The sequence below is a fragment of the Thermobia domestica genome, chromosome 13, assembly GCF_964235325.1.
Source record: "Thermobia domestica chromosome 13, izTheDome1.hap1.1, whole genome shotgun sequence".
In the NCBI taxonomy this organism is placed as follows: domain Eukaryota; kingdom Metazoa; phylum Arthropoda; class Insecta; order Zygentoma; family Lepismatidae; genus Thermobia; species Thermobia domestica.
Window position 1 is genome coordinate 89,839,903 of NC_137466.1, and position 17,272 is coordinate 89,857,174.

The 17,272-nt window shown below is 33.2% G+C and overlaps 1 protein-coding gene across 2 annotated transcripts in view; it reads right to left on the reverse strand.

The window, feature by feature from the left end:
- Positions 1-5,941: 5,941 nt before the first annotated feature.
- LOC145668319 (E-selectin-like) overlaps positions 5,942-17,272 on the reverse strand; it is a 30,595-nt gene continuing 19,264 nt past the window's right edge. For both annotated transcript variants that reach the window (XM_081736049.1, XM_081736048.1), the window contains 2 exons: positions 15,198-15,419; positions 5,942-6,335 (listed from right to left, as the gene is read on the reverse strand). In XM_081736049.1, the coding sequence (XP_081592175.1) occupies positions 6,253-6,335; positions 15,198-15,419 (305 nt within the window). In that variant the 3' untranslated portion in view covers positions 5,942-6,252. The remainder of the gene's footprint in view (positions 6,336-15,197; positions 15,420-17,272) is intronic.

The window sequence follows — 17,272 nt, forward strand, 5'->3', positions numbered from 1 at the left end:
TTAATTTGTAGTTAACGTACATTTTCATTCTATCTTTTATGTATATCCAAGTAAAATAACCAGACTGAAAAATGCTATTTGAATTTATTTTTATTTTCAAAAGTAGAATTTTGTAGTAGAACTAATTTACACATACAATCAGATTTAATGGCAACCATCAAATATATACGATATTATTTCGTTCTATAACTGAGTACCATGTTCCGAAAAGCATTAAACAAAGTGTACAATGATAGTATTGGATTTGAGGTAATGCATTTTTTTTTTTTTACCTTTTTGTAAATTAATTGTAATAATGTATATTTGAATCAATAATGATAGTATTGGATTTGAGGTAATGCATATTTTTTAGTTTTTGTAAATTAATTGTAATAATGTATATTCTAATCAATGGAAATTTATACGAAATTTAAGTAGCATTGACCAATATCTTTAAACAAAATAAGGTTTTTTTTGTTTGTTTATTTGTTTTATTGATCATATGAACAGGTAGATTATAAGGGTAACAGTCCGCTACTATGTAAAGCTGTACGATTATGATAGTTTTTTTTTTTTTAATGTAGAAACTAAAATTAAAGGTTTCTTTAAATTAAATTAAAGAAACATGAGAGGATTAAAATTCTACTGATATGGCATTTCATTATTACTTTGTGTTGAAACCTAGATTGTCTATTTCTCCACTGTTTTTACAAATATTAATTACAATTATTATAAATATATGAATGTTTCTTATATTCTATTTTCAATTCTCCATTAATTTAGATTTATTATATTTTTATTTCTTCTTTATAGTAATACAAAATACATTTAACACTAAGGAAAGTTTATTTTTTATGTATTAAAAAAAGATAGCATGGCATAACAGTTAATGTTTGTGTGTAATAGCATTATGCAAGGCTTACATTATGAAAAACTATTTACTATCAGCTAGTTACGGAATCAACTATGTATGTGAGCTCCGAACCACGTTTTTATTGAAAAGTTTCCATTTTCCAAATACAAGAAATTAAAAACTAAGAAAGTTATGAGGGAGAAGAACTACATGCTTTATCTTATGAAAATGTATGTATGTATGTTTGTTCCAACATAACTCTGGAACGCCCGAAGCAATTTCAATTAAACTTCGCAATTTCAATTATTAAATTAAACATATAACTTTACAACCTGGAAACAAGAGAGACCCCCTAGCTTCCCAAGGAGGCGAGTTGAAAGAGCTTTAAATGCAAAAATAATGAGAAACGACCGGTATTACTGTCGAATTCATAGTTATTTTAGGTCGCTGAGTTGAACATTGACACTCGATGTCGTTTAAATTTCAGTTAAGCCCTCAAGACCCCCTAACACCCCTATGGTTGGAGTGGCAAGAGGTGTCATGTAAAAATAACCGGAAACTACCGATATTAGTGTCGAATCCATAGTTTTCGTGGTAAACCGTGTAAACAATCGTTGAAATGTGTATCGTAAGGGGAATTGGGGGTTCAATTATTTTCATAAACTTACTCTGATCGTGCGAAGAACGAGCATTTCAGCTGCGTTTTGAAAACCTGGCTTCTAAACATCAAGGAGTACGAGGGTGGAATAATAGCAGAGGAATGTCAGTTTAAGTGTGCAAGTAAATATGTGGGTAACGAACATGGAACTCGCAACTTATGTATTCACCGTGGTTCTAAATTTTCCATTTTCTTTATGTCATTTTGAAGCCAGACAGGGAAGGAACTAGTTGATACTCTTTCCGTATTGCACTGGTGGCCCAGCTAGCAACCATGTATAAATGTCCTAGAACCTGCCTTTGGGGAACATTAAAAAGACAAGAACCAATAAATGAAGTGTTTAAATTTTGTTCAATGAGTACCATGGCTAAGAACTTTCCGCTCCGCAAAAGGACGGAGTATAGCCACCACTGACAACGTGTGAAAGGAAGTAAGTTTCATCATTATATCTGCCTGAGTTGATGTCTATCTCATAGTCATGTTATTTGAAGATTCCAGTTTCTGAACTTTTGTAATTATGAAATCAAGGAACTCTAAAATTTCAAAATCCAGTTACTTGGTTCTACAATTTCGATTGCCATGACTCAGAAATTTCAACATTCCGAGATTCTGATAGAAATTCCGGAATTACGAGTTTTCGAAATTCCGAAATTTCGGACTGAAGTTCCGGAATTCCGAGATTCATGCATTCCGAAATTTCGGAACGAAGTTCCGGAATTCCGAAATTCCGAGATTCCGCAATTCCGAGATTTCGAATTTTTCGGAGTGAACTTACAGAATTCCGGAATTCCAAAATTCCGAGATTCCGGAATTCCAAAATTCCGAGATTCCGGAATTCCAAAATTCCGAGATTCCGGAATTCCAAAATTCCGAGATTCCGGAATTCCAAAATTCCGAGATTCCGGAATTCCGAAATTCCGGAATTCCGTAATCTCGGAATTCCGGAATGAGAAAATTTTTAATTCCGATTCCGGAATTAAGATTTTCATTCCGAAATATTCCGGAATCCGGAACACCCCTACTCTCTACCTACCTTTGTAAAAAATGTTGCGGAAATACTGCAGGATTCTGAAACTTAGATATCTGATAGGACAAGTACTAGTTCCTAAGTGGTCTTGACCTGATTACGGTAGATCCCATAATTTTGGAGCTATGGACCTTTAAAGTTCATTTTTTCATGTTTTCGGCAACCTATAACTCTGAAAGGAAGTACTTGTGCATCCAGGTTGGTCTATACTTTTTGTCTTATCTTGGTGTCAGGAATCACCTTCCAAACGTTTTCGGTGTTGATTCGAAACACCCTGTAAGTATTATATATATATACGTTTGTATGTGTTTTTCAAGAGAGAGAGGTTTAGTTTTAATAATAATAATACTTACATCTTTATCTGAAATATTGACTTTAGATATTTCTTCGTTGTTTCTCGATTGCTGTTTTTGCATACTTTCTTCGCCAAAATTAACACCACTACTTTCTTTTTTCGTTCCAGCACTTTTCTCAAACATTTTTTTTTTTTTGTATATTTCTCTGAATTAATATCTTGTTTACATTTTCCCCGTCGTTTTTTGGTTTCTTTGAACATTTTCTTAACGAAATTAACACAATTGTCCTTCCTCTTTAACCACTTTTGTAAAACGTTTTCCGACATTTTGCAATTGCAAACTAAGTTCTCATTTCGACACCCGAACAGATATAACTCAAGCAAATCTTCTGAAGGCTCTAACTGATCAAACATCAGATATTCCTGTAACATAGATAGTCACATGCTATAAGGTTTTACTATTGTTTTCCATCCTCTCCTGATAAAAATTTTTCCTTAAAAAAAATCATTTAAATGAAACCAAAACAACAAAGTAAACTCTTTATTTTTACTCCTCCTTTCTTTTTCTTTTTTGTCTTGTAGGTGAAGAAAACTAGCTACTGAGCATTTATAGAAATCAATTGATCACCGCTTTCTTTGATGCCAATTGCGGTTAAAAATGAGTGGTATTAAACCGAGGTTTCCTTTTATAGTTAATCCTATTGAGAACGGCGGCAAATGATACAAAATAGACAATGACAGGTCACGTGTTTTGGTATTTTTATGGAGGTAAATGATTTCTTGGGCTCAAATATGTCCATTCCCTTTTAACTCTTAAACTAAGGTAAAGATTAATTCTTTCGGAACCTCCTTTTATGATTAGAAAACAATGATTCTTTTCAGTATTACCTACCCCAATCTGCAAACGTGGACTTTAGATCAAAGAAGACACATGAAAACTGTGGTCATTGCTATGACAAATAGAACAATAACTTCAAAGTCACAATATGCATACCCTAACAACACAATTACATAGCAGGCATATGACTATCATGATCCTTCAGATACATGGGAATATGTCCAATACTCGTATGTGCCTCATGTACCTCTGAGAGAGAAATCACATAGATAGCAAGTGATAGTCACAGTCTATGTCCGCCCCTAGGCACATGCCTGACGTGTACCTGGGGAACGTGCCTAGTATGTTCTGTGTTCCCCATGCTGTAAGATGAATTTAGAATGTGGAAGATGAATTTAGAACACCTAAATGGCGCATGCCTAGCACATCTTGTACTGTTAGGGTATCTGAAACAGTATGCATCTAAAGAACGTACCTAGAACATGACAGATATATGTCCCAAGTGACAACATAAAAAACAAATGACTGTTAGAGTGCGAAACTGAACCAGGCATATAAATGCTATATTTGTGGTACATAGTTGCAAATATCAATTAGGTGTAACAACTATCTAAAATTGTAGGTAGCTGAAGTACACACTTAGCACATGAATATCATATATGCCAAGTGTCGGGTACCTAAAAAGTAGCTGGGACACCTAAATGGCACATGCCTAGCACATTTTGTGCTGTTAGGGTATAGACCCTCCTCGCCTCTTTCTTCCTTTTGGACAACAGGGAGTCTTGGAAAACTCGACTTCTATATTCCCCAAAAATGCAAACATTTTCAAAGAATAAAGACCACGTTGGCGAACACAGCTTGTCTAGGAACTATTTAGTGATATATTTTGTTTTGAAATAGAGTACATGACAGTCAATTGTTATTTGTTCGATAAAAAATTACAAACATCAAAGTACACTGTCAGAACTCTTTGCGAGGGATCCGGCCCTTTTGCACCCATCCCTTCCCTAAGCCACTGTTACTAGGTTATTTCAGCAAGTGAGAATTCTACATGTGAGCGTCACTTTCAAATGGGAGTTCCACCAATTTATTTCAGCCGTGTTGAGATATATTTCATGATGTTTCTCTGTAGCCTGTTTGAAAAAGACAGAACTTTTCCCCACTTTTAAAAAATAATAGTTACAAATTTGATTCTATAACTATTGCTATTAACCAAGCTATTGCCGACCCTACTATTTCTATATTTTTTTACAATATGAAATGTATATTGATTCCTATTAATTAAGAAATTCTAAAAAGCATGTTATTTTAATTTGAAAGGGTAGACATCATCTCAATGTCTCATAGCACTCTTATATGCTTTTACTACTATATAAAATAATAATTGTAACTTCTGTGAAATAGTCCCCATTGTTAATATATTTTTAATCACTTTAACATTCTCAAGGATGGTCGAAAGACCAAAATGTATGTATAGACATGATTATGATAATAGAACCTAATGTTAAGACACTAAAAGCATGGAATTAGACACTTAAAAAAATCTAAAATCTAAGTCGAAATAATACTCGCAAACATTCAAAAACTAAAATGAGTCATAAATAGTGTTCAACTAGTCTAGAAGTATTGATGTTTGCATAAGACATAGAGAAAGAAATTAGAATATTTTCCATCTATATCAAATAAAATTCACAACATTATGACAGCAGCACAAAGATGGAAGTCCAAAGAAAGAAATTATTGGTCACTTTCAACCGAGTAGATACAATACATTTTGCCAAGTCACAATTAATCATTAATTAAGGAATTGCATACGATAAAAGCCATTTTTCAAGTTTCAATTGATAAATCATATATTTGATCATACAACACACTTTTTAAATCTGAAAACAATCTTCCTATTTCTACGGACATTCTCTGGACATACTTAAAACACACAAGAATATGTGGATCAAATTTACGAGTACTTATTACTTTCTCACCTTTGACCACTTGTTAAAATATTTCTAATTGTTTTAGTCTTTATTATTACCAATAACTCTCTCAAATTTTTCGGAACTAAATTTTCTCCAATTATTGAGGTGGACCTGTCTTGAACTAAGTTCGTTTTTGTGATCTTAAAATTTCTTCGAACAGACAGAAACATTTCTAGAACCAAGGGATCGATGTAGTTATCCTAATGAAGTGGTAATTTTGAAGTTGATGCAAGGAAGAGCAATATTTGCATTTAAGTTATAATAGGGGCCTATAGGCAATATGGAGTGAAATAGTCAAAATAAATTTTGCTTAAATTCAAAGACATTAGAACTTTTATTCATATTTTATCTAACATTACGGAATAGGCCTTTGCCTAACATCCAATTTATACTTAAGACACTAAATGACTTGTCAAAACTTCATATGACGAAAATATGAGCACAATTTTAAATATATTTAATCAAGCAGACAGGATAGAAATAATCTTCCTGTTTACATCTCATCTCCCTTTGTTTAACTTAAAATGATACTTTACATATATATACATATGCATTTAACGAGACAGTCACATTTCGCATCAACCACTTCATATAAATATTCGTATTGGTCATTGTTATCTTTTCATTTAGGGAGGAACTTTTGCATTCTCTTCACATGGATTCGTCATTTTGCGCAGCGCTTCCTCGTGGACCGCTGATGTCCTTCTACCTGTTAGAAATATATACATATATTGTAGCTAAAAATAATATATTTAGTTCATTAATAATAATAAAATATTTCATAGTTGCTTATTACCTAATTTGAAATGTAATAAAATGCAAACTTGCTGCAGGTAAGTTTGTATTACAGTCACATAGAATGTGATTAATACGGGTAAGTTACGAGTTGGTAATACGGATATTTTTCATCAAATACTGTTGTACAGCGGTGGACACTTCTAAATGGTACAGCCATATGGAGATTTACGGCTAAGGTGTACCATTTAGAAGTGTCCACCGCTGTACATTATTGGACTTTATATTATACAAAAGCCTAAGTGGAAACGAATTTAAGAACACGTCAATAAGAATTCACATATCTGGCACATAGTTAGTACACAGAATGATAGAGGGCATTTCCAGACAAATTTCAACCTGTTATCGAAAAAATGAAACTGCTGGCATGCACATGTGCAATACATCATTTGAAAGCTAGTTTCATGTAGAATCCAGATCAAAACAGATTAGTTAAATATAATTTGTATTTCACTGTTTAATAAACGCTAATTAAACAATAGATTATCCAAGTGATTAAGACAGGCAAATTGTATATTGAGTCATAAACTGATATACAGAGGAATCGACGGCAAGATTTTGACCAAAATGTATATCACTGATGCACTCTGATCAGTATTTCATAAATCAAGTAGCAAAATGAATATAATGGGTGTAAATATAATTATCTTCCAAATTAAATAAGTAGCCTACTATTTACATTTGTGTCCGGAATATTTACCATTTTTAATTTTATGTAGCTTGCCTGTATGTTTGTGAATTTAAATATATATATATATATATATATATATATATATATATATATATATATATATATATATATATATATATATATATATATATATATATAAACAGCCTTTCAAATGAGCCATAGGACTTTACTGTAGCTTCTCCCGTAACCTAGTAAACTGTGTTCCGGACTGACATTAAACTGCGTCCCGGACTGACAGATCTTTTTATTTTTCTATCTGGAATTGTTTTTGCTCTCCAATCTCATCAGAAATTCTGCTGGGTAAACATCTAACTTGTACTTCAGAGCTTCTTATTTATATTTTGGCGCGTTACTAGCATATAGCGTTAGCCCATTCGGCCACGAAGACCGACAGCAGCAATTGTTTGATTTCTGCTATTTGAATGCAATGTGGGAAGAAATGGATAACGCCAACCAATCAGAACTGTTTATCGTTCCTACTTCCGGGATCATTACTCTCCTGAGCTAGTCCTGAACTGATTGGTGGTGTTCCTGATTTTTTGAGCCATACTTCCATAAAACGTCAAAAAGCAACATATTTTGCCAAGTAATAACTTACAGTATTAATAACTTACAGTGTACTCACCAGCGTTTTGAAAATCAGAAACGGTCAAAATCTGAAATACGTGTTCGGCGTTTTGATGGTAATGAGTTTGCTTAATCATGCTTTTCTACTCAATCGGATTAATCACGACGGTGAGAATGAAGATATGAAAATGAAAGGAGTGAAGAGACACTAATGAACACGCAAGCTGTTGTTTGCGCGGGAATATTAAAAATAAAATTAAATAATAACTTTTCCAAACTTGAAGTAGTTTTAGAATAGAGGCTTAAGGGGTCAGAACTTAACCCAATTTCGTCTTTTCCAAAGACTGATCACTACCAATGATTTTTTAAAATTCTATTGGCATTGAAATGCTTCCAAATTGAAGAAATTTATTGGGATCATTTTTCCACCAACTGCTTGTATCACCAGGATGTTTTTTTCATACGATCTAGTTGTGTGATAATTTTTATCTATCTACATACCTACAAAACATAGACACACATTATACGTATACATATGTTTATGTGTCAGTGTATTTTAGTTTGTTAATTAGTAATAAATGATCTTAAATTCAGAACTTTCATTCATTAAGAAATTAAGTAATTACTATAATTTAAAACATATGCAATAGCCATACTATATTTTGGATTTTAAATACAAACATTAAACATATTCTTCACCTCTATTGATCAATATTGAGAAACTCGCAAAGAAGGCTCCTTCTGAATTTCCGTTACATTTCACTTTTTTTTTTTTTTTTACCGTAAAAGAATCGAAATTAAAAAGTTATTTGTATGGCCACATACAGAATAAAATTATTACAGAAATTTACGATTATTATTGGAAATTAATTCTGTCACCTATTTTGAAGATTGAAAAAAAGAAACAGATTATAAGTATTGGAATTTCATATTGTCGATAGTAAGAAACATTGTAAATAGTTGTAAATTTCCGTAACTGTTCTCCAAGTGGATCTGTATACAACCAAAGGTAGTTTTGTTAAGTTTAACAGAAAATGTTCTTGAAAACAGCTCTTATTTATAAAAGAATACATAATATTCGCTTTTCGCTGTTGCAATGGTCTGTCTGTCCAAGAAGCTTGATAAAAATTCAGCGTAGCGCAACAACAAAAACTGGTACTCTTATATGTAAAAGAAAAAGAAAAAAGAAAAAACTTGGTAAAGTGAATGTAGGGGGCTCTGAATTCTATTTCGCCCCAGGCGCTGTAATCTCTAGCTACGGCTCTGCTGATGGCGCATCTAGCCACTTTAGGCAGAAGTTCATGTTGGCTGATATAACAAAAATGCTGAAACATTTGATGTGGAATTGAATTTTTTGCAACCTCCCATAGGAAAGGAACTGTAGATGGTATAGGAGGTAATGTGAAGGGGATTGCAAAAGGAGCCATGTTAAGTGAAAACTCTACTAGAAATGCACATGATTTCGTGAAACAAGTTGAAAACAGGGTGAAGCATATCAATGTTTCTGAAGTGCCAGTGGATGAAATTGAAGCTGAGAAAGAGGATCTTGATGAATTTTGGAGAAATGTAATGGCCATTCCAAGACTGTCAGAATCACTCCTTCAAGATAATAGGATATTGCCAGAGTGAATACGCCAGGTATCATGCATCAGGAAAGTAGATGAGGCACAAGTTTTTACGCCACATTTAGGCCGTGTTTTACGATAAAAAGTTCTACCTCGGCAGAGCTCTCCATTGCAGCCAAGATGACAGTATTGTTACAATTAAATTCTTGGAGCAGATAGGACAGTTTTCGTTGGCCAAAAAAAAGTTTGCCGAGTTTGAAATGTAACTTGGTAGTTTTGTATTTTATGGCCCATTACAATTAACTGGCGCTGACCCATTTAAAGTTGAAGAATCAGAAACTGTACAGAAGAAATATAACCTGTTGAAAAAAAAAGGATTGTAAAAATCGCATTATTATACATTAGTAGTCAATATCGTACTACAGTGTAAGTGTCTTTCTTTAAGCTTTTGTGGCCAGTTTTGAAAGCTTAAATGCTTATTAGCTTATGTGCACATGTTTTAAGTGCTGATATATGTCACTTTGTGCACAATACTACTGCTCATTACACTTGTATTCCCAGTATCCTAGTTTTATTTCGTAAGAGTCAGTCCGGAACATGGCTTATAAATTTAATATCTTTGTTATTATAAGTTACCTTCATACAAAAATATTACAGTGTAATACTACATTTATCTACTGTAATTTGTGATATAGGACACTATCAGATTATCAGTACTTTCAGAGAATTAAAATGATGAGTTGTTTCAGATTGAAACTAAGATTGTAAAACTGTCAGTCCGGAACAGAAACTTCAATAATTAATTTCTATTTAAGTATTGTCATTGTAGAAATCGTATTCTAGTCAAAATGAAGGTCTTGAAATGCTTGATAGCTAAACAAAGTTACAACATCCTGGAGCTTTTATTTCAGCGAAGATATTAATTGGAAGTGCAACATGTGTTCCGAACTGTCAGTTCGGAACACCTGGAAGTGGCTCAGAGTAATAGCGATCCGAACGTAGTATCCATCATAGATATTCCGAACGTATTATACATAGTGTACACCCAATCACAAAAGTATCTCCCTCCTAAGCGCTCTAATTCCATTACTTGGGGTCCAGGTAATTTGCAGCTGTGAGAACGCCTATACAGATGCAACCCAACTTACACGTAACATGTCTCGGCACAGCAGTTGATAGACCTGATCCAGGTGTTTATGCAGGTAAAATTGTAAAGTAGGTGACTAACGAAACAGTTCTCCGTTCTAAGATAAATCTCTATGTTCCGGATCGTGTTTTCCAAAGAACACCATATATTAATCTCAATATTGCTGTGTATGTAATGTATTATTTTTTTAAACACTGTATAAAAATATTGACCACGCATTTATCAGGAAATAATTGAAAGTAGCTGAAAATATCAAATCTAGAACAACTGCTGGAAATAAGTTAGTAAATGATTGCCTCCATTGAGAGATCTCCAATTCTCCTCAATCCAACATCTTTTTCTTTCTGGAGGAGAGAAGATCTTTCTTGTCACACTGAGTATGTATTGAAATTGAAATTGAAACATTTGAAAAAGTTTCAACCTGGGCGGGATTCGAACCCGGGCCCGCCGAACAGAAGTTCAATATGCTAACCACTTACCTACCGTGTCACTTTACCTTTTATCTAAACCTTTAGCTAGTTAAAATAGTTGCATGTAAGACTACCAAAATACCAATTCTCGTATGAGAAGACGTTTCTTATGAGTGTCACAATGACTTACTCGAGATTGCCTTCTTTAACTCAAAAGCAAATTATATAGATCTTCGTCAATGAAAAAAAAATATCATGAAACGTTCTTCAAGTTAAGGCTATCTCATCGTTTTTAACTGCTCCCGATTTACATTACTACTATTCTTCCTCATCGTAACTACTAATTTCCAAAGAAGAAGAGCCGGCAGCATTTACGCCGATTACAAGAGTTTCAGTATTCGCGCGTTACCCTAGCCAGCTGTTTGAAGTTGGTCATTTAAAATGTACAGAAAAATTTAAGCAAGAGAACAAAACCTAACCAACTCCTGCGGGGCTTCTACTACTGCTACTACTACTACTACTACTATTATTATTATTATTATTATTATTATTATTATTATTATTATTATTATTATTATTATTATTATTACTTTTATTATGGATCCGTATAGTAAAACTGCAAGCTTATTTTAATGAAAAAAAGTGTTATGAAAATTTAAAAAATCCTTGTGCAAGGTTTGAACCTACGCCAAAACTATTTTCATTACTAGAATGTTGCCCAAGAACGCTCGACCACGAAGACCGACAGCAGTTGCCCTTAATTTCCGTTATATGTAGGTCATGACTCTTGATGTCCTATCTGTATCGGCCAATAAGATCAGAGGATATCTGAAATTCTCGGAATCCGCGAAAATGCAAGCCGGCAGACAGGCAGCACTGAAATGGGCCCACGACTTATTATTGTTTTATTAACTATTTGTGTGCTGTTTTATTTATGTAATGTAGTGAACCTGTTTGATGCTTCACTTATAATTTCATTTTCGTATCGTATATAGAGTAAGACAATTTGTCTTAAGATTGGAACCCCTCGAACGGCGGGGAGCTTCCCTGGGGGGAGTGGCCCTGCTTCTCACAAGTTACGGCCTTGCGTCGTGGCAATCATTTTTTTTCTTAATTGGAAGGTATTGTTTACGTAATTGAGTTGGTAATTTTGTTATTCCTTTATTATTATTATTATTATTATTATTATTATTATTATTATTATTATTATTATTATTATTATTATTAGTAGTAGTAGTAGTAGTAGTAGTAGTAGTAGTAGTAGTAGTAGTAGTAGTAGTAGTAGCAGTAGTAGTAGTAGTAGTAATAGTATTGAAAAGTCGAGACTTGGCTACATATTTTATATTTTATGAATTTTCTGATTGGATTTCAAGTCTTTTTGTTAAATAAACACACTCCACTTTAGGGGGTTCGGGGGAGGAAAATATCCTGTTACTTTTCATTTGTTTACTTGCACGCTACACCAAGCCTGGATACTACATTTCCCCTTTCTATATCTGCTGGAAATACCCTAAGGGTTGTGATGATCATAAGAGAATAAATGAATAAGTGATTAGATCAATGAACTTTGCGTATTAAGAACATTTAAAGTATCAGGTTGTCAGAAAAGTCATGACGTGTTTCGGTAAAATATAACAAATGATGGTTTGTCGATATACTGGAGTTATTTGGATCATGCAATAGTTATGTCATGAATAGCTAAGATGTTGAGCGTTTTGTGTATTAATATTGCTTTGTTTGTTTGGTTTTACAGATTTGATCAGAGATGGCGAGGGTCAATGAAAACTTGACCCACGACCCACTGACTCACCACTCACCGTGACCCTCTCTGACCCATGATCCACCACCCACCTTGGCCCACTCCTATTACCCACTACCCACCATGACCCACTCCGACCCACCACCACCATGAACCACTGACCCACCAAAACACGTCGTCATCAACTCTGACACATGATCCACGGCCTCTTTCCTACCGATTAAAGAGTTTATACTTGTAATAAAACCAGGTTGTCAAATTCTAGCTCACTGCCCCACGCCATTGAGACCATTGAAAGTGACATATATACCACTATCGATCGATACCCCTTCTGCCGTCGTCTCCCCACCACAACTCCCACAGCGTCCTTTCCCAATACGGAAGATCTTTTGCCGGATCATGTATAATAATAGCTTTGAAGAACAGTTAAAGAGCATTATTCAGAACGCCGAAGCAGCGGTGGATCTAGGCCAGAGCAAGGGGGCCTAGCCCCCCCCCCCAGTTTTTTCAGTGACAAAAGCTATTATTTATATATTTTTGTGAAAGTTCATATATACCTATCATAGTCTAGGTACTGGCTGCCCCTCCCTCCAGTTTTTACCTTCCAGATCCGTCACTGTGCCGAAGTCGTACCATCTTTCACAAAAACTTTGGAGCGTAGTGCAACGCAAAACTTGTAAACAAAATCTTTCAGTTTAATGTCGACAATTATGCCCTGTAGGCTAAAGGAGACGGATAATTGAGACAAGTGAGTGATGGTAGAATGATCAACGGAATAAGAATATGGGAAAAAGGGGGACTACCCGAAAAAATCTACGAACACCATGTTATCCACCACAAACTTACTTGGCCGAAAATCGAACCATCGACTTCATGCACCAGAGATAAGTGCTGTATCACTGAGCCATCGTGCCCTCCATGCAAAACTTGTAACTACAATACCTATTATTGCGAACTAAAACGCATATTTTGCATTGCGTTGGTTCAAATCGTTAGAGAATGAGGCTCCTAATCTATCGTAAAATTTAAAAAGATAATTAATTTCAAACAAAATGGTGAATGATTTATTTAAAACAAAACCATAACACTTGAATTAAAACAACCAAGATATATTCTTGAATATTCAAATTAACTGATAATAACAGGAGTGAGATACAATTAGTATTGAGATTAAGGCAAATATCAAACAAATACCTATTTCTGATAATGGTGATTGAAAAATGTCTACTCTTACTTGTACTGTATGAGAACATTAACGAGAAACAACTAACGCTTAAATGTTAGTATTTCCATAGATTAGTATGACGCTAGATTTTCGGTATCTATTTATGATTTTCATCTTTTATATAGTTCTCTTTACATATACTAATTATTAAGGAGCGGAAGTTCATTACCTTAAAAAATATAGATATATGACCCATTGAAATGGTTTAGAAACATGAAAAAATGACATAACAAGTATGAAAAAAAATAAACTTGTACCTTGTAAACTTAAATTAACGAGTACGATTAAACTTATAGCTTTAAGAGAATAAAACAATTAAATGATGGGCATTGTATCAGCGATATAGAAAAAATTAAGCAGCTTCTTCAGTTGAAATATGAAAGTTCGATTTTAAATGAAAATAACCAGATAAAATATAAACATAAATAGTTCAATGAATTAGATAAATACGGCAAAAATACCAGTCTAAAATGCAGTTATTTCCCGCATCTCGGTCTACCATGTAGCATGGTGTGTTTCCATGTACTGAGCTACATTGCAAACACAAAGAAATAATGCCTCCACGTAAATCATGTAATTTGTTTAGAATTAGCAAATTGTATATGAAATTTCGGAAAGTTATAATCAATGACATTCGGAGAAGGGGAGCTTCCTAGGTATGCTGCCTCTTTCTGCCAAAATACAGACCATCGAAAAAAATAACAAATTTAAGTGTCAGAAATTATTTTTAAAATAATACCCATACACAAATTAATTTTGGAAATTCACTTGTATTTAATGAAAATAAAATCTCAATTTTTTCACTTACTGTACATACAGTTGAAGTACATTATTGTCTTGGCAATATAAGAACAAAGGCTAATTCTGTAGTTCAAATCTTCTTTCTTTTGCTTGTAAACTTTCATCCTATGAAAAAAATGTGTTTACCTCAGTGCAAAGTCTCAAGCATATTACCAAAATGAAAAGAATGGCAAAAATATTGAAAAATCACCGAAACCTACCAAAAATTAGGAAAAATCATGAAAACTTAGGGGAAATGACGAAAAAACTTAAAATCGAAACAAAAAACCTAAAAGCTGAAAATCGATAAAACATGCAAAAGAACGAAGTGTAATAATAATATTATATGCAATATGTAATATTATGTGTATGTGATTGGTATTGTGTCCGCGATACCAGATTATACTATGCTTATTACCACCAGTAAAAAATTTCAGATTGCAGATTCTGTGTCAGATATAATACGAAGAGGAATGTTGTTAAGTTAATGAAGTTAACCATATATAAATATTGTTATTAAACATAACATGTGCATATATTTCTTAAAATAATCTATCAGAAGTGAGGGTTGATGTTTTTTTTCTATCGGTTGCATGGATAATATTTCAAATATTATAAAACTGAAAACTTACATTCACATATATAAACATGTTGCTCTGTACAAACTTCTGGTACAAAGACACCACGTCTATGAATATCGAAAAGTAAACATTCTTTGCCTTGTACTTCGGATACGTTTTTTCTCCATGGTGGGTAAGTGTCACTCCCAGGACTCGATGCTATAATCTCTCCACTCTCTGACCACTCCCAGTGATCCAAAATGTGACGACCACTGGTCCATATTTGCGAAAAACCTTCAAAAAACATAAGCGAAATCCACACTAATTATTATTATTTACTTTACTATAAAGAGATTTTAAAAGTATTTAATGTTTGCAATGATTTGGTATATTCATGAATGAATTGCAATGAAGTAATACTGTACATGAACAGAAGGAGCAATTGTAACATTTTTTACGGACGGAGATGTTCTGTGTAATGATGGAGTTCTGAAAGCAATGTGCCTCAGAGGCATGCCAATATGTAAATATCTATATCTATATCTATATCTATCTATCTATCTATCTATCTATCTATCTATCTATATATATATATATATATATATATATATATATATATATATATATATATATATATATGCTCAGTTCCCATGAGATTTATCCGAACTGAAACAAATTATTGGCACTATTTAGTATGTGCAGATGTTCCTTCTCATATATGACAGGAAATTGCGTATCACATCAAATGTACACCGAGGCATGAAACGTTTCTGCATTACAATCTACTACAAAAGATCAGTATCGTGAAAGTGTAATGATCTGTTTGAATCGCGCTGTAATAATGATAAAATTTTCAAATTCAGTTTTCTGCATACTTTTAGAATTATTTGATATAAGCTGATTATAATTTTGAACTTTTTACAAACAATGATAAGAATTTCGTAGTGCCACTGAGACCTAAAATCTATTATGAAACAATTGTAAATATTAAAAGTATAAGTAAGCTATTATTATTATTGCTAAAGGCATTTGAAGGAACGAACGTCAAAGGTCTCAACCCACTTCAAAATTGTTATTAAATAGAAATCGCAAAATCTAGTTCTTGCTAATATGAAATAACGGTGCTGTTGTTTATAAAATTGTCTTATTGACTATACCATGACTTCAAGTTCACTTCTATAATTAATAATTACTCGAGGATCAACTTATTGAGAATTTTAAATTCAGCTATGCAGTTTTCAACAAGTGACGAATTTGTACTGAATCTATTATTTAGGCTTACCTTAAATTTGATTATTTTTGTGTTTTGTGGGGAGTAACTGGGAACTTTGCTAGCTATTCAATATAGTTTTATAGAATAAGGTGTAGTGTAAATATTCTTCCTCTTTGCTTCTCTAGAGTTCAACATTCTTTATTTTTCTCTTTCAAAGTGTTCTTGGGATTGGAGAAATGTTAAACCTTTAAAATTTACTTTATTCTTTCATAACTTTCCTCCAGTAAAATTTGACATTTATGTTCACGAAGTCGCCCTTTTAAAAGTCAATAATAAAAAAGATCCCTTTCTTTACATAGTTTCATCTTTTGATTAAATTGAATACGAAACTATTGGACATTGAACAAAAGGAAAATCTTTTTTTAACGTAAAGGAAGACGAGCAAATCGAATAACCCAGACAAAGAGAATAATTGAAATGTTTCTTAAGCCACAAGCATCATAGCACCAAGTTATAAATATGTGGAGAGGGAGGCCAGTACTTATTGGTAAAGACGAAACTTTTTCGTTAATGCGATATGTGCAAAACGTTAAAAAATTCGTATATTTATGTTTCAGGAAACATCAAACTCTTAGTTAGAAGTCACATTTATATTTTCGCGATTTTTTGCGAAATTCGGCATTACTTGCGATAAATGCGAATGAAAACGAAAAAGTAGAATTCGGGTTAATTATTGCTAATATTAACTAAAAAGTTCATTTCCAATATTATTTAACTTAAAAATGGTTGTGTTTACGAAAAAGCTCTGCGAATTATTTGATCCAGAAACTGCTTCACTTCATAAAAATGTAGATATCAACAAAACTGATCTGTTATTTAAATCCATGACTGTGTTTTGTTGTGAAAATGTTCATGATCTGTTGGTTGCTTACCG